The sequence below is a fragment of the Vitis riparia genome, chromosome 4 (genome assembly GCF_004353265.1).
Source record: "Vitis riparia cultivar Riparia Gloire de Montpellier isolate 1030 chromosome 4, EGFV_Vit.rip_1.0, whole genome shotgun sequence".
NCBI lineage: Eukaryota > Viridiplantae > Streptophyta > Magnoliopsida > Vitales > Vitaceae > Vitis > Vitis riparia.
The window spans coordinates 6748778-6771306 of NC_048434.1; the positions used below are offsets into that span (position 1 = coordinate 6748778).

Below are 22529 nucleotides of genomic sequence, written 5' to 3' on the forward strand. Positions count from 1 at the left end.
GAAGTAAACAGAGGGTGCTAAATATGGGGAGGAACGCACAGGATGGAAGGCGACGTGGGCTTGATTTCCAACAATTGGAAGTCCCATAACTTTTTAAAAGCAAGTTCATTGATCCTATACATTGTACAAGTCTTAACCATAATGCACTTGTAAATTCTCTCTTCTTGAATCACTCTCTGCATACAACTTGTAACCTTCAAACACTCAAACAACATATCTATGAAAAGTATTGTAAGGGAAAAATATAAAAATATGTATATTCTTCATAAAAATATGTATTTTTTTTTTAAGAAAAATATGTACATTCTTCATAAAAATATATATAATTTTTTAAAAGCCAAACGGGACTCCATTAGGCCTTAATATGTCTTAAATTAATATTCATTTAGGGAACATTTGGACCCATTTGCCTTTAAAAAAATGTGTATGTTTTTGTAAAGAATGTTCGTATTTTTGTGAAGAATGTAAATAATTTTCTTAAGATTGCACGTATTTTTCTTAACAATGTATGTGGGGTTCCCAAATGGATTTCAGGGTGGAGGAATGCCTCAAATCCATTCTTGAAGTTCTCCAAATGAATATTTAAAACAGAATAAGGCCTAATATGGTCATTTGGCCTTAAAAAAAATATACATATTTTTGTGAAGAATGTACGTATTTTTCTTAAGAATTTACATATATTTCTTAAGAATGTACGTATTTTTCTTAAAAATATATGTGAGGTTCCCAATTAGATTTTCAGAGTAGGGGAAAGCCTCAAATCCATTCTCGATGTTCCCCAAATGAATATTTAGACCTTGATAAAGCCTAATGGATCATGTTTGGCCTTAAAAAATTGAACATATTTTTGGGAAGAATGTATGTATTTTTGTTAATGTACGTATGTTTTAGGATGTACATAAGGTTCCCATTGGATGTTCAAATTGGGACAAGACTTCAAATCACTTCCCAAGGTTCCCCAAATAAATATTTAAGATATAATAAGGCATCATAGGTCCCGATTAGCCTTTAAAAAAAATATATGTATTTACCTTAAGAAGAAGAAGCATATTTTTCTAAAGGATGTATGTAGGGTTCCCAATTGGATTTTCGAAGTGGGGAGAGACCTCAAATCCATTCCCAATATTCCTCAAATAAATACTTAGACCCTAATTCTTTAAAAAAAATGTACATATTTTTGTAAAGAAAGTACATAATTTTCTTAAGATTGTACGTATTTTTCTTAAAGATGTATGTGAGGTTCTAAATTGGATTTTAGGGTAGGGGAAGGCTTTAAATCCATTCTTGATGTTTCTAAAATGAATATTAAAGACATAATAAGGCCTAATGGCTCTCATTTGGCCTTTTTTTTTAAATATATATGTTTTTTTTGTAAAGAATCCACGTATTTTTCTTAAAAATATACATATTTTTCTTTAAAATGTACATGGGATTTCAAATTGGAATTCGGGGAGGGGGAAGGCCTCAAATCAATTCCTAATGTTCTCCAAATGAATATTTAAACACTAATACAGACTAATAGGGTTCCACTTAACCTTAAAAAATATGTACAATTTAACAAAAATGCATAGATTGTTTAGAAAAATGCACACACATTTTTTAAATAAACAGTGACTCTACTAAGCCTTATTTGGGTCTAAATATTCGCTTATGGAAGACCCAAAATGAATTTGAGGCATTACCATACCCCATTATGCATAGTGAAGCCATAGGGGCATCTTTTAGAAAAATACCTATATTCTTAAGAAAAATAAATATATCTTTAAGAAAAATATCTACATTTGTTTTGAATAAGAGGTCCCATAAAAAATTGCTTTTATTTTTCAATACGTATACCTATTTTCCTAGGATTATCTAAATTTGAGTGATAGGGTCATTTAAAATTTAATATTCTTTTAATATTCTACTTCATGAAGGTGTATGATGAACTTTATTAATATTTTACTTCTAAATTTATATTGAGATCATCAATTATTATATTAATTAAAAATATATTATTCAACATGAAAAATTCCAGTCATAGATCGAACATAAAAAATTTAAAAGTTATATCTCTCATATATTTTAATTACTACTATGATATTGTTACAAATATGCATGACTTATAAAATTTAAAATAATGCAAATAGAAAGAAATTTGGTGATTAAAAATATTATAGATTATATAAAAAATGAAGAAAAATAAAATATTGTTTTTTATTCATAACAAATAACAAAAGAAAATTACTTTTTTTAATTGAAGTACTTGTTTTCCGATATAAAAAATAATTATTAGATTTTTACTCAAGATTTTTATATACTTTTTTATTCTTATCTTACCGTCCCGATGAATGTATAGGCACGAAAGACTATCAAAGATAGAGCTAAGACTATAGGTTGGATTTAAGTCCCTACTCCCTAGTCATATCTTTATATTCGAGGAAGTCTCACATTCTCCTATCTTTTTCAAGATTCCCATATCCTCTTTAATGGTGCAATCGTGACATCCTATCTTTACAAAAATAAATAAATAAATAAATAATAAGATAGTCCTAGAATCAAAATTATAAATTAAATATTTTTTAAAAGAACCTAAGAAACTTAAATCTGTTGTCAACTTTTACACCTAAAGGTCTTAGCTCAAACTCTCTAGCTTGCAGAATATTTTTCTTCTCATTAACTAATCCCACTTCGAAAATGGGTAAAAAAAAATATGTAGGGATTGTGGGGTATAAAAGGCATACAAGAATCATTCATTTGTAAAACTAAAAGCTTATTGGGCTTGATCACAAAAGGGATCCCTTAAGAAACATTGTCATTTTGCACCTTGTCGTTTTGGTGCAAAATGCATTAATAAAAAAAATAAAAATAAAAATAAAAATAAAATTTTAAAAAACAATAAAAATAAATATAAATATAAAAATAAGAAGAAGAAGAAGAATCCTCATAATTTGGAAGCACATGCGTGTCTTCTTGCATTTGAAATGAGCAAACAAAACTAAGTACAGGATCAAATCGGGAAAGGTAGATATGGTGAAGCTTTTCATGTTTCCAATTTTATTTGGGGTTTTGTTTTTCTAGTGCTTTCGTTTGCTGTTGACTATTGAGTTCAATTTTATATTGGATTTTGAAAATATGAAGTGTTTTTCTTAATCCTATGACATTATCTTCCAAACATGCATCTCGGATAATTTAATGTTGATTTTCAGTGGCCTCTTAAAGGCAACAACTAAAGTGAGGAACCAAGCAATAACTGGTGATGACATAACTGGAGTGATTTGTTTAGTGGGTTTGTTGGAGTTACGTTTTTCTTTATCATCTTGGTGGGCAGGTTTGCTAGAAATGTATCTCTCCTTGGTTATTAAACAGATTTGTTAGTAGATAGAAATCAGAAATTATGTTTAAAAAACTGTTTTGCTTTATTTTATTCTTAGAAAAATGAGATGGGTTCCCTACAAGAGTGTGAGATAGAGCTTGAATTCTGCCAAAAAGCATTGTGGGTGAGATGGGTTGTGTTTTGACTTTTGTGGGGTTGTGTTTATGGGTGTGTTTGATGAGTCAGAGCTCAATCCCAGTGGCTTCGCAGAGGAGTGGAGGATCTGGAAATGTTGAAGAAGGCAGTGTTTTTATTAATGGAAGAGTTGCAATTGGAAGCACAGATGATGATTTTATATGTGCCACCTTGGATTGGTGGCCTCCTGATAAATGTGACTATGGAACTTGCAGTTGGGGTAGAGCTTCTCTTCTCAATCTGGTAAGCTAAACTACTTTCAGCTTCATTCAACTGATTTTCTCACTGTTGGAAAAGCAATTCAAACGACACCAAAGTTACATAGAAAATATATGTCAACTATCAAAGAATTCCAATGGAAAATTTGATAGCTGAAGTCATGGGAAGATTGATACTCTTAAGCTGCTTTTTTTTTAATCATTTTCTAATGGATGCATTTCTTTTTGTAGGATCTTAGCAACAAAATTTTGTTGAATGCTGTCAAGGGTAATGAAGATTTTCCATGAACCTTATTAACCTTGCAAATTCCATAAGTATCTTCTAGCAGCTTGAGTTCTAACTCTAATTTGATGAGAATGCAGCTTTTTCTCCCCTGAAAGTTAGGATGGGTGGCACCTTACAGGATAAAGTCATATACCAAAGGACCAGTGACCAAAATCCCTGTGCTCAGTTTGTTAAAAATAGCTCAGAAATGTTTGGTTTCTCAGAAGGTTGCTTACCTATGTCGAGATGGGATGAGCTGAACCTGTTCTTCAGAGAGGCAGGGTAGTATTTTCCTATCATATGTCAGCAGTTCAAACGAAAAGCAATGTCTTACCAAGCATTTTCTTTCCTTCCAAACAAATTTATGTTATAAATGAATCACAGCTAAACTCACTATTTATTCTCACAAAGTTCAATAACAATAGGGCCGTCGTGATTTTTGGGTTGAATGCACTAAGTGGAAGGACTATAGGCCTGGATGGTTTGGCTGCAGGAGCTTGGAACTCCAGTGATGCAGAATCCCTTATTCGGTATAGTGCAAACAAGGGCTACACCATTCATGGTTGGGAACTTGGTAAGGGCTCTTATATTTTCATTTTCACATAAGATAACAAAGATGTTCGCTAAATTTTTAAGAAACGTGGTACCTATTTCTTTGTTAAGCACTTGAAACAGTTAAAACTGCTTGAAATGATCAAGATGATAGATGAACTAGACAGTGGAGCTTGGAAGAACCTAGGCTTCTTTGTGTTGATCTAGAGTCTAAACTGCCAAGGCCGACAAAATTTTCCTCCACTCTTCTTCCACTTTCTTAAACAGAATTTCAGGTTCTAAAACTTCTTGTTGCATCTCAGGAAATGAGCTGACTGGAAATGGAGTTGGAGCAGGAATTGCAGCAGATCAATATGCATCTGACATAAACACTCTCCAAAGCATGGTGCAAAAGATTTATGCAGGTTTTGAAGTTAAGCCACTAGTCCTAGGGCCAGGAGGGTTCTTTGATGCAAGTTGGTACACAGAATTCATAGATAAAACACTCAAATCTCTTCAAGTAGTCACCCATCATATATATAACCTCGGTCCAGGTATATTGTCACTTTTTGTCCTCTCCTTTCTCTCAGTTTTTTGCCTTCAGTCTAGTGTGTTTCTGTGTGTAATCTACAGAAGCTTCTATCCTGAGAATGAGAGTTAACCTTTTTTCCATTTCTGGTATATAGGGGTTGATGATCACCTCATTGATAAAATTCTTGATCCGTCCTATCTTGATGGTGGTTCCAAGCCATTCCAAGACCTCCAAAGCATTCTACAGACTTCTGCAACTTCAGCAACTGCTTGGGTTGGTGAAGCTGGAGGGGCTTACAACAGTGGCCATAATCTTGTCACTAATGCATTTGCTTTCAGTTTCTGGTAAGTTAGTAACTTAGTACTGATGTTTTGAGATGGAAAGTTCTCTCTGACTTTTGGATACTTCCTTTCCAACAATGATCTAGTTTTCTCACTAACCAAACAGGTACCTGGATCAGCTTGGAATGGCATCATCTTATGGTACCAAGACATATTGTAGGCAAACCTTGATTGGAGGAAACTATGGCCTACTCAACACTACAACCTTTGTCCCAAATCCTGATTATTACAGGTTATTTTTTAATTCTAAATTAAGACTGAACATAGTAATCCCAGCCATTATTGTTGATGTTGTCATCTTGCAGTGCACTTCTTTGGCACCGTTTAATGGGAAGAAATGTTCTATCAACCAGCTTCTATGGGACAAGGAAAATACGTGCTTACGCTCACTGTTCCAAACAATCTGTAAGTAAAATCTACATTTAAATTCACCAGCAGAAGATAAATACTCTTCAGAGTTATCATGTCTGGTTTTCATCACTGCAGCCAGGAATCACATTGCTATTGATCAACCTAGATGGTAACACTACAGTTCAAGTCCAAGTTTCAACCGAAAATGCTGGCAACAGGACTTCAACTTTACAACATAAAGACAAAACTCAAAGATCAAATTTTTCTAGGATGCCTCGAGTTTCTAAAATTGATGCAAGCATGAGAGAAGAATATCATTTGACAGCCAAGGATGGGGATTTACACAGCCAAACACTGCTTCTAAATGGGAAAGTAGTGACCATAAATTCATCTGGGATTGTCCCTCCCTTGGAACCTATAAGGGTAAGCTCAATGGATCCTGTAATTGTTGCTCCTTTCTCTATTGTGTTTGTTCGCTTCCCTAATATCAATTACCCTGCCTGTAAGTAGAAGTAGCCAGATGGAAATGTATAAATTTTATTTGTTGATTGAGCTACTACTATTTGGAATACTACTGCCAATTATTTGCATATTTTTCTGAAGATGAAAGACATGCAAAATGTCAAAGTCTACATAAAGATAATGAATCAAAGGGCATATAAGCTACAATGGTTATTCTGTGGGATAATTCAATCAGGTTGTGTTGTAAGATAACCATTTTTCGTACCATTTATCTAATAAATAACAATATTATCTATCAAACAGTACAGTTTGGTTACTTCTCATGTCACATGGCATAATGTCACAAAGAAATCCAATCCATGCCCTTTTGTACCATGTGCATTACTTTTCTCTCTATTACACTCTTTCTTGGGTTCTATTAAGAGCCCGTTTGAGAGTGTGACTTCAAGAGGACTAGAAGCTCTTCCAAATGCTTGGAAGCGTTTCTTCATAAAAATAGATCTTTGGCAAACTTTTGAAAATTACTTTTAAAAATATAGAGAATCACTTTAAGTGATTCATAGACAATCACTTTTAAGTGATTCTTTCAAAAATCACCTTTTTGTTATAGAAGACATTATCAAACACATCATCAAAGCACTTTTTTGGTTTATAACCAGAATTACTCTGAAATGGCTCTAAGTCATGCCAATGTTTTCTCCAACTCCATCTCAAATTTCAAATAATTCTAGAATCCCATGTGGGGTCAGATGACTAGCATGAATAAATCACAGAAATAACAACATATACAACTTCAAAAATCATTTAAAATATTGAAGATATAGATGAATAAACCAAAAACTATTCAATTAAAAAGACAACTTCAGATGCTTTACCATTTTCTTTTTCTCCATCTTTTTAGCTTTGTTTCTTCTCCTCTTCTATAACTTATGAGGAAAAAATCAAGTATATTTTAATGTCTTTTATTTCCTCAAATCCCATAATTTTTTTCCGGTGGTTTCAAACACAAAGACAACAAAAAATAAAGAAGAGGCCTCATTTGACACTAAGAATAAGAATAACCAACTATCATTATTTAGCTACAAATATATTGCTTATTTTAAATGAAAAACATCCGTCATTAATGAAACAATACTCCTGCCTCCATGATAAATAAATTTTCTTCCTAACAGTGATCATATGTCCACCCACAACAAAGAATAAATAATTCATCCTCAGCACACATGCATACCCCATTTCAAAATTCCAAAACTCACCTTAATTTTGTTTTGGAGGAGAAACTAATTTCAGAAAATCTGAATTTTGGCCACAATGATAGAAAGATAGTGTTGATGCTGTAGACACTCAAGTTGCAGCAACCTGCTCTTGCAGTGCAAGGGGAATAGCTGGTCTCCAAGTTGTCCCATCCGGGCTATCCATGAGAGCAATTCCTACAGCAGCCAAATCTTTCCTAATTGCATCTGATTTTTCATACTCTTTGTTCTTCCTTGCCATGGTCCTTTCTTCAATTTTTTGCAAAATTTGATCTTCTGTTAACTTGGAGCGCTTCAATGCCTTTTCTCTCAGCTGCAGCAAAGCCTGGCACATGAAATGGTTATTGGGACATTAAAAAATAGATTAACAGGTATAGTAGATGGATTATTGAATTCCAGACATTCACAGGACAGAAATTAGTCAGGAAAATGAAGACATGTGAGTCCGATGGAGACACCAAAATCCAACAAGAGTTTTAATATGTATATATATATGGACTGATAGATAGATAGACGGATAGTTTTATGGGAGGAAACTAAATCATGAATATTTTGGAGGAAACTAAATCATGAATATTTGGAAATTGCGCACAATATTCAAAAACAATTTGCAAATTATTATACATGCTAAAACTGGGTCATGTGCTCCTACTTAAAATGCTTGGTTAAGAAATGGAATTTCTTAGAAAACTCACAGGTTTTGTCATAATGCATTTGCATACCTCAGAGTAACTTGCAGGCATCAATCCTAAAATGGTAAGAACATCTCTGATAACCTTTTCAAGAGCTGCCAGTGATTCTAGTCGCAGTTCTTGCTTCTTTCCCTGTACAGATCATTCCGTTATAAATAACACAAAAATGACAAAATAAAATAAAATAGGATCGATAACAATTATTACAAATAGATTCATATGGGAATGTAAGAATTACTGCAATAAGAATTCCAAACTGTATATTTTTAATCAACTATGTAAGAATTCCCACAAATTGTTTATTTATCCCCAAAAAACAGAAAAGAGAGAGTTGTGTCATAAATAACGCAAAAAGGACCAAAAAATGGGTAGGATCAATAACATTAATTAGACATAGATTTGTGTAAATGGTACTGATGGGTTGTGTGGAGAATCAATACAGTAAGAATTCTATACTGTACACTTTATCAACAATGTAAGAATCCCTACAACTGTCTACTAATCTGAACACTACAGAATTTACTGTATACTAATCTGAACACTAGAATTCACTGTACACAAGGTGTCTAAACCAAGGCCAACACCCTCACCACCCCCCATCCCCTCCCTGTTCTGCATCAGTTTGGTTTTCATGCTGAACATATCAATTTAAAATCCATGAAGGGTCTTACTCCTTTGGTTAAGGTTCAATGTCAGACCAAAGCAGGTCACAGCCCATGAGATAACTCCCTAACACATCCTAGCCATTGGTGTTCCTCACAAACCATACAATCTACATTAACTAAGATAAACAGTAATAATGAGTTTACATACCCATATCAATATAAGATGTAACCATAGATAAATACCTTACGAGTATGTAGCAGATCATTGATGGTTTTCAATGGGTCAGATAAAGCAGCCAAAACAACAGGAGTATGAAGATCGTCTGACATTGAAGTCAGAAAATCATTGTAAAATTTATTGATGCAATCCAAAATATGAGGTGGGACAGAATCCTTCTTTGTCACATCATCCTGGTCCATCGCATTTTGACAGTCATGTAGCGTCTGCAACCAATGAACAACAGTAGGGACCATGTCATTGATCAGATATAAAGTCGTTGCTAAATTCAGACAGAAAGCTGTAACAAACTATTAAATTCACTCTCCAAGTGTTGCCATGTAAAACTTAGGCATCTTTTTTGTCCAGTCCCAGACAGGAACATTCAGATCAGTAAGCCAGACAGATTGGTTTGGACAGCAAATTATATTATGAGAAAACCAATGTTAGCTCAGGTGGTTTCTGTGTGTGTGTGTGTGTCTGCGTGTCTGTGAGAGAGAGAGAGAGATTTTATTCTTGAGCTGAGTTATTAAAAATTATGTACCTGATAAATGTAGAAAACACGGTCAGAGGCACTTTCAAGCTGCACATCTGAGTAGTTGATCGGGGAACGATAGTGGGTTCCTATCAAGAAAAGCCTCAAAGCTAGCGGATGGTAAATGTCTATAACCTGAGAAAGGATCAAATGCATACAATCATGAAGTAGAGACATTTGAAAAGCAAACTCAAAGATGTCAGTTGAGTTGCAATAACAGGCAGAGAAATAAGACCACATCAAATCCCCAACCTGTCGTATTGTGAAGAAATTTCCAAGGGATTTTGACATTTTCTCTGAATCAATGGTGACAAATCCATTGTGTATCCAATAGCTTATATTACTCTGTTTACAGGCAGCACAACTCTGAGCAATTTCATTTTCATGGTGGGGAAACACAAGGTCCATCCCTCCACCATGAATGTCAAATGAGTAACCCAGATAAGCAGCACTCATGGCACTGCACTCAATATGCCATCCAGGTCTCCCAGGCCCCCATGGACTGTCCCAAAAGGGTTCCCCCTTCTTTGCAGCCTGCAAATTACCAATAGATTCTGTAGCAAGAGGTACTTCATAGCAAACAAATATAGTTGGAAATATGATAACAAATAACATTTGCTATCCAACTAATAACAATTAAATGCATCTGTTTAAAATAGTTAAGCAAAGACTCATGCAAACATCAATAAGATTATAAATCAATGCAAATAATTGTCAATTCCGAACCCAACAGTGATGATGCAAACATGATTCCCAAATATAACCAACAAGACTGACAAATTCAGGCAGTCTATTTTGTATTCTCTCCTCTAATCATATAAGAACTTTTCAATATCATTGCACAGAACTTACTTCTACACCCCCTAACTCTTGGTGGGTCCTCATTACTTAGAGCTACCATTTGATCAATGTCCAAACCTCACCGTCCCTTGCCCCCAAAACATAACTCATCATGCTCACAAAATATAAGCTGATCCAATACTGTCATATCATCCATACAGTGTTTTAAATTAAAGTTTTATTTTAACTTCATAGAAAAAGGACTTGGTATTTGGCAACTATGACTAGCATGAGGACAGCTTATCCAACAGTAGGCTTTGCAAAACATTGACCTAACAACAGTTTATCAAGGATGTAAGAATAAGTTCTGCAATAGGTATAATTTGATCCTGACTCGTGTGTATGCATAAGTACCTACCCTCTATAACCAATTGGAATCGTCCAAAACTTGCTAAAACTCAAGAAGGTTTATGCAAGACTACAGACTAGAACAGATTTTAACAGCTCTAATGGTTTGGTATATGTTGCGATACACAAAGACGTTAATTTCAGCCAAAATACTCGTGTCAACACAATATGACACAGACGTGGGTGTGAGATCAACGTCAAACATGCTTATATTTCATTGGATACAGCTATTTAGCTCATGACTATTTTATCTATTTCTTTAATTTTTTTAATTATGCATATATTGGGTCAAATAAGATTATTCCGTTCTTTATCTATTAGATAATAGTGTAAATTAAATTGTAATAAAAAAATAAATACTATTTAAATTAATTTCTAAATCTTGTAAGGAAATGGTTTATCCTTTTTAATTACTTTAAAATTATAATAGATTTTTTTTTTGATAGGCAAAAGCACAAATATATTAAAAAGGGAGCTTGAAAGGCAACCCAAAGTATACAGGGAGTATACAAGAGAGACCTAAAACAAGCAACAAAAACACAAACACTTACCAGCCCTCACCTAGAACCCACCCAAACCACAAAGGAAAACAAAGATAAAGGGCCTACACCTATAGAAGAATTAGCCCAAGATAAGAGGTTACAAACAAATGAGTTTTTCAATCTTTGAGTCGACAAAGCCTCGTTATCGAAGACTATCCTATTTCTTTCCTTCCAAATTGTCCAAAATAGACAAAGAGGAGCTGCCCGCCAAACCTTTCTATGATTCTTATCCTTAAAAGAGACATGCCAACTTAATAGAATGTCTCTCACCGAAAACGGCAACACCCAATTGACCCCAAAAAGAGAAAGCAAGAGGTCCCACAAAATCTTCGTCTTAGGGCAGTGAGCAAGAATATGGTTTATCGATTCCTCTTCAACGCAACACAAGCAACATCTATTGGCTAAGATCCAGCCCCTCCTCTTAAGCTGATCTTGAGTAAGGACCTTCTCCCAAGACGCTTCCCAAGCAAAAAAACTCACCTTTGAAGGAACATACGGACTCCAAATGATATTACCCGGAAACGAGACTGCACCGCTATGATCAAGGGACTTGTAAAGCGATTTTACAGTGTAAATCTCGTTTTTCGTCCCTCTCCACTGCATCCTATCCTCCCCATCAGCCACCAGCCTCTTCCCTTGAATGGACGATAAGAGTCTCTCCACCTCCTCCACCTCCCAATCGTTGAAAGGTCTAAGGAAAAGTGGAGACCACCCTCCCACTTCCCCCATTGGATCCCAATAGTCCGCAACCCACGCATCTTTAGACCCCGCTAAATCGAACAAAGAGGGGAAAGCCTCACAAAGGGGGGTATTCCCACACCAAATATCTTTCCAAAACCTCACCCTTTTACCATCCCCCACCGAGAAAGATACATTATTGTGCAAAAGCAACCCTTCCTTGCTGATTTCCTTCCAAAGCCCAACCCCATGGCCCTCTCTAGCCCCACAAGTGCTCCACCCTCCTCTTTCCACCCCATACTTCGTACTAATAATAATCTTCCAATATGAATCACCTTCAACCGCATAACGCCAACTCCATTTGCACAAAAGGGCTCTATTAAGATTGGACAGATTTCTAATCCCCAATCCACCCATCTTTTTATGAGTACAAACAACAGCCCACTTAACAAGATGGGGCCTCTTCTCCAACGCTCCCCCTCCCCAAAGAAAATCCCTTTGAATTTTCTCAAGTCTTAGCTTAACCACTCTTGGCATGCGCAATATTGACATAAGGTAAGTTGGCATGCCCGCCAAAGTACTCCGGATAAGGGTGAGTCTTCCTCCCTTAGAAATGAATTGCCTCTTCCACAAGGCAAGTTTCTTCCTCATCCGCTCTTCCACTCCGTCCCAAACCTTCACAGACTTATGTGAAGCTCCCAAAGGGAGACCCAAATAGGTGGAAGGGAGGGATCCCACCTTGCAGCCCAGTTCAGCTGCCAGCAACTCAGCATTCTCCACGCAACCCACCGGCAAAATCTCACTTTTGTTCAAATTAATGCGCAGTCCGGAGGTGGCTTCAAACCACATTAATAACCAACTTAGAAAGGCCAATTGCTCTTGAGAGTCATCACAGAAGACCAAAGTATCATCGGCAAACAGCAGGTGCGTAACTTGGATTCCGCCACCTTCCCTTCCCCCTACCCTGCAGCCTGAGAGAAAGCCCCCTCTCACTGCTCTGTTGATGAGACTACTTAATGCCTCCATTCCTAAGACGAAAAGGTAAGGAGAGAGAGGATCTCCTTGCCTTAACCCCCTAGAACTCCGGAAAAAACCGGAAGGAGAACCATTGACCAGAACCGAAAACGAGGCAGTAGATATGCACCATCTAATCCACCCAATCCATTTCTCCCCAAAACCCATTCTTTGCATCACCGATATCAGAAAATCCCAATTAATCCGATCATAGGCCTTCTCTAAGTCCAATTTACACAAGATCCCACTTTCCTTTCTTTTCAGCACGGAATCTATGACCTCATTAGCAACTAATGAGGCATCAAGAATTTGCCTACCTTCAACAAAGGCGTTTTGGGAGGAGGACACCACTTTACCCACAACCTTTTTCAATCTATTGGCTAAGACCTTAGCGAGCAGCTTGTAGAGACCCCCCACCAAACTGATAGGTCTGAAATCACTCAAGTCTTCAGCCCCACTCTTCTTTGGGATTAAGACTAAGAAAGTGGTATTCAAGCTTCTTACGAATTTTCCCCTCTCATAAAACTCCTTGAAGAAACCCAAGACCTCGTCTTTGACAAAATCCCAACTGAATTGCCAAAAAGCTAGAGAAAAGCCGTCCGGACCAGGGGCCTTGTCCCCATTCAGGTCTGAAAGAGCCAAAAACACCTCATCTCCAGAAAAGCTCTCCTCCAGCCTGGCTGCCTCTTCATCCCCAATGCTGTCAAACTCAATATTGTTGCAGCAAGGACGCCATCCTCCAGGATCTGATAAAAGATCCTTGAAGGCCCTCACCACTCCTCTTTGAATGTCGCGCTCATCTGAGATCCAGGTGCCATTTATTTTTATCTTCTTCAAGCAGTTCCTCCTTCTATTCGAATTTGCCATCTTATGGAAGAATCCCGTGTTCTTATCGCCTTCCTTCAGCCAAATTTCTCTCGATTTTTGTCTCCATGAAGTCTCCTCCATTAAAACCCATTTCTTAAATTCCTCCCTAGCCTCCTTTCTCGCCTCTAGCTCCTGCTCATTTAAAATTCTGAGATGCTCCTGATTATCCCAGTAGGATACTTTCTCCAGGGCCAGCCCTTTGTTCACCCCCACTTTGCCAAAGACTTCCAAATTCCATTCCTTCAGCTTAATTTTCAGGGCCTTCAATTTCTCTGTCAAAATGAAGCTATAGGAACCACTATAATTAAATCCTTGCCACCAGCCCTTCAACAACTCCTTAAACCCCTCCTCCTTCAACCACATATTCTCGAACCGAAATGGAATTGGACCTCTCCTCGTCCCACCCCCGTCTAACAGGATTGGGAAGTGATCGGAAACCGGTCTTGGGAGAGAACACTGAGACGCCCCACTGAAGTGATTCTCCCAATCCTCCGAAATCAGAAAACGATCCAGTCTGGACCTAGACAGACCATTCAGCCCTCCACTCCACGTGAATAGCCCCCCATGGAGAGGCAAATCTTTTAAAGCCAACTCCTCAATCACCTCCGAAAATCTTCTCATAGACCCGGTCAATCTACCTTCTCTACTACGCTCATTAGGAAATCTGACCACGTTAAAATCCCCACCAATACACCAAGGGTCAGACCACAGCCCTCGAATGGCTCCTAGCTCTTCCCAAAACAACTCTCTATGCCGTTTCATGGTGGGTCCATATACTCCCGTGAAGGTCCACAAGAAGCCATCTTCACAATTTTTAAAGCGACAGGAGACTGAAAATAGACCCACCTCCATACCCATTAACTCCAAGACCCTGTTATCCCAAAACACTACTATCCCACCGGCTGCCCCCCTTGCACTCAAAGCACCCCAGGCCAAGAATCTTCCCACTCCAAGACTGTGAACAATTCCTCTGGACATGTCTTCAATTTTGGTCTCCTGAAGACACACCAAATCTGCTCTTTGTGACCTGATCAAAGCCTTAATAACTTTCCTTTTATCCCTATCGTTGGCCCCTCTTACATTCCAAGATATGATCTTTATCTTCATTTAAGGTTCGAGGTTCTGTCCCCACCATCTCTGCTCATAGATTTCTCCTTCCTCGCCCCTTTATAGTTGATGGACCACTCTAATTTCTTCAACTCACGATCAAACTTTGTGGACCCCGAAATGTCTTTCTTAATGTTCTGCTCCCTTCTTCTCTTATTCCTTAGGAGCAAGTTCAGAATTTCTCCTTCAAATCCTTCCGTCGAAAAGCCCAGGAACTTGCTAAATCTCGCCAGGCAACTATCATCCCATCGGCATCCTCTTCCTTCCAATTCTTGAAATAGTACCTCGAGCTCGTCCCCCCTTCCTTCGTCACCCGAGTGTCTCTCTCCCTCAAGGCCCATCTCCCCATTGCAACCATCTGCCGGAATAATGCTAAGGGGGAGCTGCTCCTCACCCTCACTCTCCGAGATCAAACCCGACGCTTCCCCCTCATTCGTCCCCGCCCGATCGGACCCAGAGAAAGGAGAAGAAGGAGAAATTTCCCGACCCCCCACAGAAGACGAAGGTAATCTGACATACCTGGAAGCTTCATCACGCAGCACTTGATCCATTTTCGGCACCACAAGGGTTTCCGGCTGCGACGCAACTCTCAGAATGTCGACGATGGGGTCCTCCACTATAAAAATCTGACTTTCCGAGCTGCAAATCTGAGCCGAAGGACGAGAGCCCGGAGATGCTTCCCCACGAAGAGAGACGGCATCACCAGAGCCTTTCTCCACGCCTGGTGATTGTGCCCTAGCTCGAGGGCTCACGATTCCTTCCCCATGTAAAAAACAACCTTCCGCTGAAACAGGCCCTACAAGCCCAACACCATCTCCCTTCTCCCCGCAAGAGCCATTGGGCCTTAAGACACAGCCCAACTTCTCCTGGGCTTCTTTAAAAGACCCCTGCCTTAGCCCACTTAAATGAGGGAGTCCCAACAGCTCTCCACGGGCTGGCCCTTTTGGCCCGAAGCTAGGCCCACACGCTGGGCTTACCAGCTTATTCAAACAGCAGCCGTCTCCCTCTCTAACCTGTCCATCAGCTGACCCTACTCTGCCCACCACTACATCCCCTGCCTCATAGAGCACAGCGGGACATGGGGAAAAATCACCTCCACAGGCTGACACGACACTCTTACCCTTCTGAGACCTCAACTGCTCCACCTTCTCCCTTTGACTTCCACACCTGAGGTCACCAACAGTCCCACCAGCCTCTTCTCCTTCCCTTGAGCTACCTTCCCCGCTGAATCTTCCCGCCGGCACCACCTTCGTGAACCAGGGAGAAGACTCCCACCAAAGCTGAAGGGAGAAACAACCCGACCCCACAACAATATTGACAGTGCTGGGCAACTCCCTGTCCACGCACCTCACCAGTAGCCTAGCCCATTGCAACTCATGCAAAGAAGATTTATCCTCGGATATGAATCCTCCACATTCATCTCCAATTCTTTTAAGCACCTCCGAGCTTCTTAAATGAAGAGGAAGACCCATCACCCTTACCCAAACATCTTTTGACGTTGGTTCCTTGCGAAGACACCCCACCTCAGGGTTCCATCTCTCCAATACTAGGACATTCTCCTTGAAGATTCTTAGACCTCTGTCTAAAACACGCTCAGCCTCATCTGGGAACTCGAAGTCAAAAAGCATTAATCCTCTGCCTAGCATGGCCACCCTCAGATTCCCCTTCAAAGCCCAATATTTTGGTGCCCAGCTACTAACGAACTCCATCTCGGGGCAAACAGATGATCTAGGACCCCACCAGCCTACCAGACACTGACTCATTTGTTCTATTCTTCCACGCACTTCTCCCTCCCCCACCTCTATCCAAATAGTCTGGCCTACCCTTCCCGGGCTTTTCCTAACAGCATCAGCATATGATTTCAGCTCCGCCCCTTTCTCCCTCCATTGGACCTTCGAGCCCCCTTTCACCCTCAGCAATTCCTCTGGCCCTTTATGACCCTGCAAGCCACCTAAGGGGATCACACCAAGAGCTCTCAGCCTCTCGGCCAAAGAGTTCCAACCAAAAGACTGACCCTTTCCCTCTGGGACAATAATGCTATGCTTCTTAGAATCAATGTCGCGGACTGAGCAGAAGATGAACCTACCTGCCCCGTTCGATCGGCGCTCCATCCTATACCTTCTATTCTCCTCCTCCCAGCCAGTAGCCCATTCACTAATGTTTGCCTCTCTACAGCAGACTTCCACTCCATCTAGAAACCGTCTTAAGCTAACCTCCCCGAATCTAATCCAAGAGGAGGCCCCTTTGCTTCTCTCCCAAATGCAACCTTTCAGCTTGCCTCCCAACTCCTCAATCAATACTTCGAAAGATTTAGCCTCCACCACGAAACTACTTCTTCCTCCCCTTAATCCACCAACTCCACCCCTTGCTCTCATCTCTCACCACCTCAGTTTTGAAATTTTTGTTTGGACCTATTCATTCTCTGATTACTTCCAAACACAAAGGAAAATGGATGTCAGAGCAAATTCCTAACACAATAAATCAGATTCGTACCTTTGCAGCACAATCTTCTGTCAAAAGAATAGAACTTGAATGCAGATGGGGATGAACTAAAGGAGGGTTCAGCACATGGTGCTTAAAATTATAATAGATGAAATTTATAGGTTGAAACAAAGGTTTATTAATAATGTGGTATAATTTTTCTTAAATATTTCTCTCAGTGTTATATTACAATAAAAGACTAATAATAAATAAGTTCTTCATGTACAATTAGTGTTAGGGTTAAGGTAAAATAAGGCTTAATATCTTGTTCAAATGGAAAAGATATAATAAATATATTTTCTAATTACAATTAACCATATAGTATCATAACTAATTTCATTGTGCATATGTTTGGTGTTAATTTATTTTTCATTAATGTCATATCCAAGTACCCACACCCATAGTTGAGACCCTTTTCACCTGAATCCTTGTATTCTAAGATTTTGGAATGCAAAGGATCCCATGCCTAGACACGTACCTGCACCTGACCCCCCATACCCGAACCTATGTAACATAGGGCATATACATGCATTGTATAAATATGACAAACATTTCTTTGTTGAAGCCTTACTTTCCATAAAGCAAAATCTGCAGGATTTTTCTTCCTAGAGTCAACAGCAACCCGTTCACCTGCTCGATTATCTTCTACTTTTCGCCCAGATAATCGGCCATATTCTGGGAATTTGTCAACCGAGAAGTACACATCCCCCTCGACTCTGTAGGCACAATCATTATCAATAATCTGCCAAGCAAGCCATCATCATGTCATAAGCCAATCTACGGAAACACATGTATCCGATGTCTGATGTCCTGTGAGTGTGTGTGTGTGTGTGTGTGTGTGTGTGAGAGAGAGAGAGAGAGAGAAAGAGATTAACACATTTTCAGCAATAATGTTTATTCATAAATAAAAAAAAAAGTGTACATGCATAGTTGAATAGAAAGAGGACAAGAAAGAAAAAATGTTGAACCCCTGAACAAGACCAAAAACAATATCCAAAAAACACATGTTTCATGGCATAAAAAATAAATAAGGTCCATGAAATTTGAATTCCACAGCATCAATCAAATGAAGTCAATCTTTACATGTTCATTTTCTCCCTCCAACACACTGATGAGCCAGAGTTAATCAAGGTTGATATTTTGGAAAAGAATTTTTCCTTTGTCCAGCCACATTAGAAAAATAAACATCTAAAAGTATCTCTCTTCAGAAGCAGCTCATTGATGGTCATGAGCTGTGAGAGTAGGATTGCCCCATTAACATTTTTTAGAGCACATCACTCTTTTTTTAGTATAGATACATACGTAGGTAATAAGAATGACAATCATTAAGCCTGTTCTAATCCAAATATCAGACTGTATACCAAGTTACCAACTGTAAACTATTGTCACAAAAACAGCAATCTATTATGACTTTTTGCAAACACATTTAACACACATCCATAGGCTCAATATTTTAATAAAAATTGATCTATATTTTCATAATGTTTTGACACTCCACTAAACATATTCCTATTTTTTTTCCTTCTTTTTTTCAATAACTTAGTGAACGATCTCAATCCCCATCCCTATATGCTATGTTTGATTCTAGGAAAGTGCTAAAGAAAGGAATAAAAATGTTAAGCAAATTATTTTCTCATATTTAGTATACCATGGAAAATAGGAAAGAAAATTAAATATAACTAAAATGTGTTAAAAAAATTATACATTTTTACATTAGTTATCTTTATATAAAAAAATAAATAAATAAGTGAAATAAGCTTGAAGCAGCATGTAAAAATAATTTATTAACTTTGAATCTACTTTTTATTTTTCTTCACTTGTTCATTCCTTCTATTTTTCCTCTCCATTTTTTCCACCGTATTTTTCCTCAAATTTTCCAAAAACCAAACATAGGGTTAAACAATTTCTACTTTTGAGTAGGAATTTCTTCCACAATGAAAAAAGCCTGCCTTTGAATCTCAAATATGGCTTCAGCTATCCCTGCTTTCTTCCATGGTGACTGAAAGGAAATAAGTGATTGGGATAAATTGGACAGGACAACATTCACCGTTTTGCAATAATTTCCAGTCAGAGATGAAGTTATATAATTGTTTAAAAAAAATCTTTAATTAATCAAAAACTTAAGAAAACAGAATGAGTTTACACAAAAACATACAACTTAACAACTATAACTAAAAAAATCAATGGTTTTCCATGCGTTTCTGCAACAAAGAGTAGGACAGGGTTGAGGAACACGGCCTTTCCACTGATGTAACCAAGTTGCAAGGACAAGAACAGGCCCTTGCAATTCTTGAAAGAAGTAACACCGCAAAATCATACTTTAGTGAAGTACCTGCTTAATCATATCAATGATTTGGGGCATGTGGTCAGAGACACATGGCTCCACCGAAGGAGGCAAGCAGTGAAGATATGTCATATCCACATGGAACTCTTGGCAGTATCGTCTGCTCAAATTTATTGGATCCTCCCCCAGTTTATTTGCTCTAGCAATTATCTACAGAATTCGAAAATTGCAGACTCAGCTCTCCTGTCATACATATGTAAAAAGCAGTTGGTACTTGGCATCCAAGTCGTGCAGCATGATAAGATCAACAAATTGGAGAACTAAAAATTCAACATTGAAACATTAGTGCTATATTTGGTTTCAACAAAGTACCAAGGAAAGAAAAAAAAATGTTAGGGAAAATGAATTTCTCGTTCAGATTTTATTATGAAAAATACAAAAAAAAATCAAATATAATTTTTTTTATAGGTAGAAAGAAAATAAAATATAATTAAAATTAGTCGAAAACTTATGTATCTTTAAATCATTTAATCTTTATATAGAAGAGTTAAAATAAATTAAATGAGTTTGAGATAGTATAAAATAAGAATTTATTAGCTTTCAATTTATTTTTTATTTTCCTTCACTTCTTTTTTTCCTCTTTGCTTTTTCTCTTAATTTTCTTTCCTTTACATTTTCTCTCAAATTTTCCAGGAACCAAACATACCCTAGAAATCATGATTACAGCAAATGATAAAGAAACACAATTTACAATGCATAGAATCAAGTAGTGAAACTTGGAAGTTAATTTTCAAGGACAGAACTAAGATTGGATCCAACTGAAACTGAAACAACATATACAATTTAAAACTTAAATATTAATTTGATTTCTTTCGCAAATGACATTTAAGTTACAATGCCATCTCAGCAGCAGTTTAGATATTCACCTTGTCATCTACATCAGTGAAGTTTCGAACATAATTCACTTCATACTCCAAATGCCTCAGGTATCTGCCTAATTCCAAAACAATACATAAATTGAATCAAATTAGTCTCCAAACATCAAACTGCAAAAACTAAACTTCTTACAACAAACAACAAAAAGTAAACACATAAAACTGATCTCAAACAAAAAGGAAAATCCTTCTTTGGTTCCTAAGAAAAATGTAGAAACAGAAAAGATATTAAATTTTTTAAATCCTTGATAAGAGGGGAAAAAAGGGTTTATTCTATTAATCTTAACACAACAATTTGGCTTATTTGAAGTGTGGTTTCCTTTTTCCTCCCAATTCAAATATAATAGAAAAACTCAAATTTTTTTACCAGCCAACCAAGAGTTCTCCATATCTTTGTCTAATTCCAAGATAACATAGAATCCCAAACTTAATTTACATTCACTTTTTCCCGAGTTTCCAGGAAACGAACAGAGGTATTCGAAAAGGAGGTTCTTTTTCCCAATTTCAAATTTTAAAAAGAAAAAAAAATAGATAGATGAATAGAAAATTTTGAAATTTCTACTTTCTTTCATTTTCTTCGTTTATTTTTCCCAGTTGTCTTGGGAAACAAACAAATATTCCTTCTTTTCCAATTCCAAAATTTATCAAAAAAAAAAAACCCATGGAATTGAAATTATATTTCTTTTTCTCATTTTTCCTTAGTTTTCTCGCAGAACAAATAGAGGCAGAAGAAAAAAAAACACATCCTTTTTCCTTCCAAACCCAAACCCATAAAATTTTCTTCCATTCTTCAGCTTTCTCGCAATAAAAATTTAAACTTTTAAAAGGAAAAAAAAAGTACTAAAAACAAAACAATAATAAGAAACCACACAGAACTAGGCTATCTAGAAGTAAGGATGGAGAGATAGAGAGAAAAAGAGAGACCTGTAGAGAACATCGAAGGATACATAAACACGAGCATGGCCAATGTGGCTGAGATCGTATGCGGTGACACCACACACATACATTCCTACTCTCCCATCTACTTTGGGCTTGAACACCTCCTTCTGCCTACTCATAGTGTTGTACAGCCACAGCTCTGCCCTCCGATTCTCAACCCCTTCACCACCGCTATTTTTCTCATCAATCAATGGCTGATATTGCTTCATAGAACTGAAGCAGCGACCTCCACAGACCTTGCTGTTGGAGAAGATGGCATGGGAGTGGTGAGTTGGGAGACGACTCGTCCGCACTGAGTTCGGAATCGGAATCAATCGCAGCGGGAACAAGGGCTTGTAGCACTTGAGAAGAGTACCCATTGGGGCAATTGCTGTTTTCTTTAGGCTTTTTCGTGGGGTTATAACTTAAAAGCGTAGCTGCGTTATCTGAAAGGAGCGAGTTTACTCGCTCACTCGGTGTGTGCTCAGTTCTGTTTGAGTGAACTCGGTATTGGGCATGTGGGTCGGGTTAAACCTTAACTTTAACAACCTAGGTTTACTCATGATCTTTACGGTGCACTCAAGAACATGATGCTAAACCTTAGTTCTAATGACAAACATAAGTCATTTTACATACTTCGATCATATTCAACATATTGATCGAGTAGAATGTTCATACGACAATGTTCCAATTAATTAAACATTCATAAAATATGGAAAAAATAAATTATATTGACATAATTAATAATATTCATTTATTTATTTATTCTCTATAAGTACTTTTAAATATTTATGTATTAATTTTATAATTTTAAATTGAAAGTAAATTAAGAGAGCACTTGTCTTCCATTTTCTTTCACATTTTCAAATATTTATTACAATTCTTTGATTAAATGTTTTTTTATAAAGCTTCTAGTTCTAGATTACCTGGTGGTGATTGTGATGGACACTACCTGAATCCCTTTGAGTCTCATGAAACCTTTGTTTTTACAAAGGGCTTGACCATGAAATGTAACTCATTATG

General features: G+C 37.5%; 2 protein-coding genes across 4 annotated transcripts; one reads left to right on the forward strand and one right to left on the reverse strand.

Moving 5' to 3' along the window:
• Nucleotides 1-3505: 3505 nt before the first annotated feature.
• Nucleotides 3506-6320, forward strand: LOC117912445 (heparanase-like protein 3). Its single transcript, XM_034827019.1, has 9 exons — nt 3506-3733; nt 3940-3976; nt 4072-4255; nt 4399-4547; nt 4828-5058; nt 5191-5380; nt 5484-5609; nt 5683-5782; nt 5864-6320. The coding sequence occupies exons 1-9, from the start codon at nt 3533-3535 to the stop codon at nt 6236-6238; spliced, it is 1593 nt and encodes a 530-aa protein (XP_034682910.1). The 5' UTR covers nt 3506-3532; the 3' UTR covers nt 6239-6320.
• A 908-nt stretch (nt 6321-7228) lies between these two features.
• On the reverse strand, nt 7229-21914 carry LOC117912759 (cysteine--tRNA ligase, chloroplastic/mitochondrial). 3 transcript variants are annotated; one of them, XM_034827456.1, is made up of 9 exons: nt 21513-21914; nt 20580-20643; nt 19702-19863; nt 17941-18111; nt 9745-10026; nt 9502-9627; nt 8984-9184; nt 8139-8267; nt 7229-7768 (listed from the first exon to the last, which is right to left on the reverse strand). In XM_034827456.1, exons 1-9 carry the CDS (start codon nt 21884-21886, stop codon nt 7535-7537), a joined length of 1743 nt encoding a protein of 580 aa, XP_034683347.1. In that variant the 5' UTR covers nt 21887-21914; the 3' UTR covers nt 7229-7534. The 3 variants fall into 3 exon arrangements, with proteins under 3 accessions (XP_034683347.1, XP_034683348.1, XP_034683349.1); XM_034827457.1 differs by having other exon boundaries at nt 8166-8267; nt 21513-21911; XM_034827458.1 differs by having other exon boundaries at nt 20580-20647; nt 21513-21689.
• Nucleotides 21915-22529: the final 615 nt, after the last annotated feature.

Bases quoted from the DNA above. Each gene is read 5' to 3' on its own strand.
- LOC117912445 (XM_034827019.1), top strand. From the start codon at position 3,533: ATGAGTCAGAGCTCAATCCCAGTGGCTTCGCAGAGGAGTGGAGGATCT. The intron at 3,977-4,071 runs GTAATGAAGATT...ATGAGAATGCAG, and splicing joins TTTGTTGAATGCTGTCAAGG to CTTTTTCTCCCCTGAAAGTT. The intron at 5,610-5,682 runs GTTATTTTTTAA...GTCATCTTGCAG, and splicing joins CCAAATCCTGATTATTACAG to TGCACTTCTTTGGCACCGTT.
- LOC117912759 (XM_034827456.1), bottom strand. From the start codon at position 21,886: ATGGGTACTCTTCTCAAGTGCTACAAGCCCTTGTTCCCGCTGCGATTG. The intron at 19,864-20,579 runs GTGAATATCTAA...CGAATTCTGTAG, and splicing joins TCACTGATGTAGATGACAAG to ATAATTGCTAGAGCAAATAA. The intron at 9,185-9,501 runs GTACATAATTTT...CATTGGTTGCAG, and splicing joins GTGTTTTCTACATTTATCAG to ACGCTACATGACTGTCAAAA.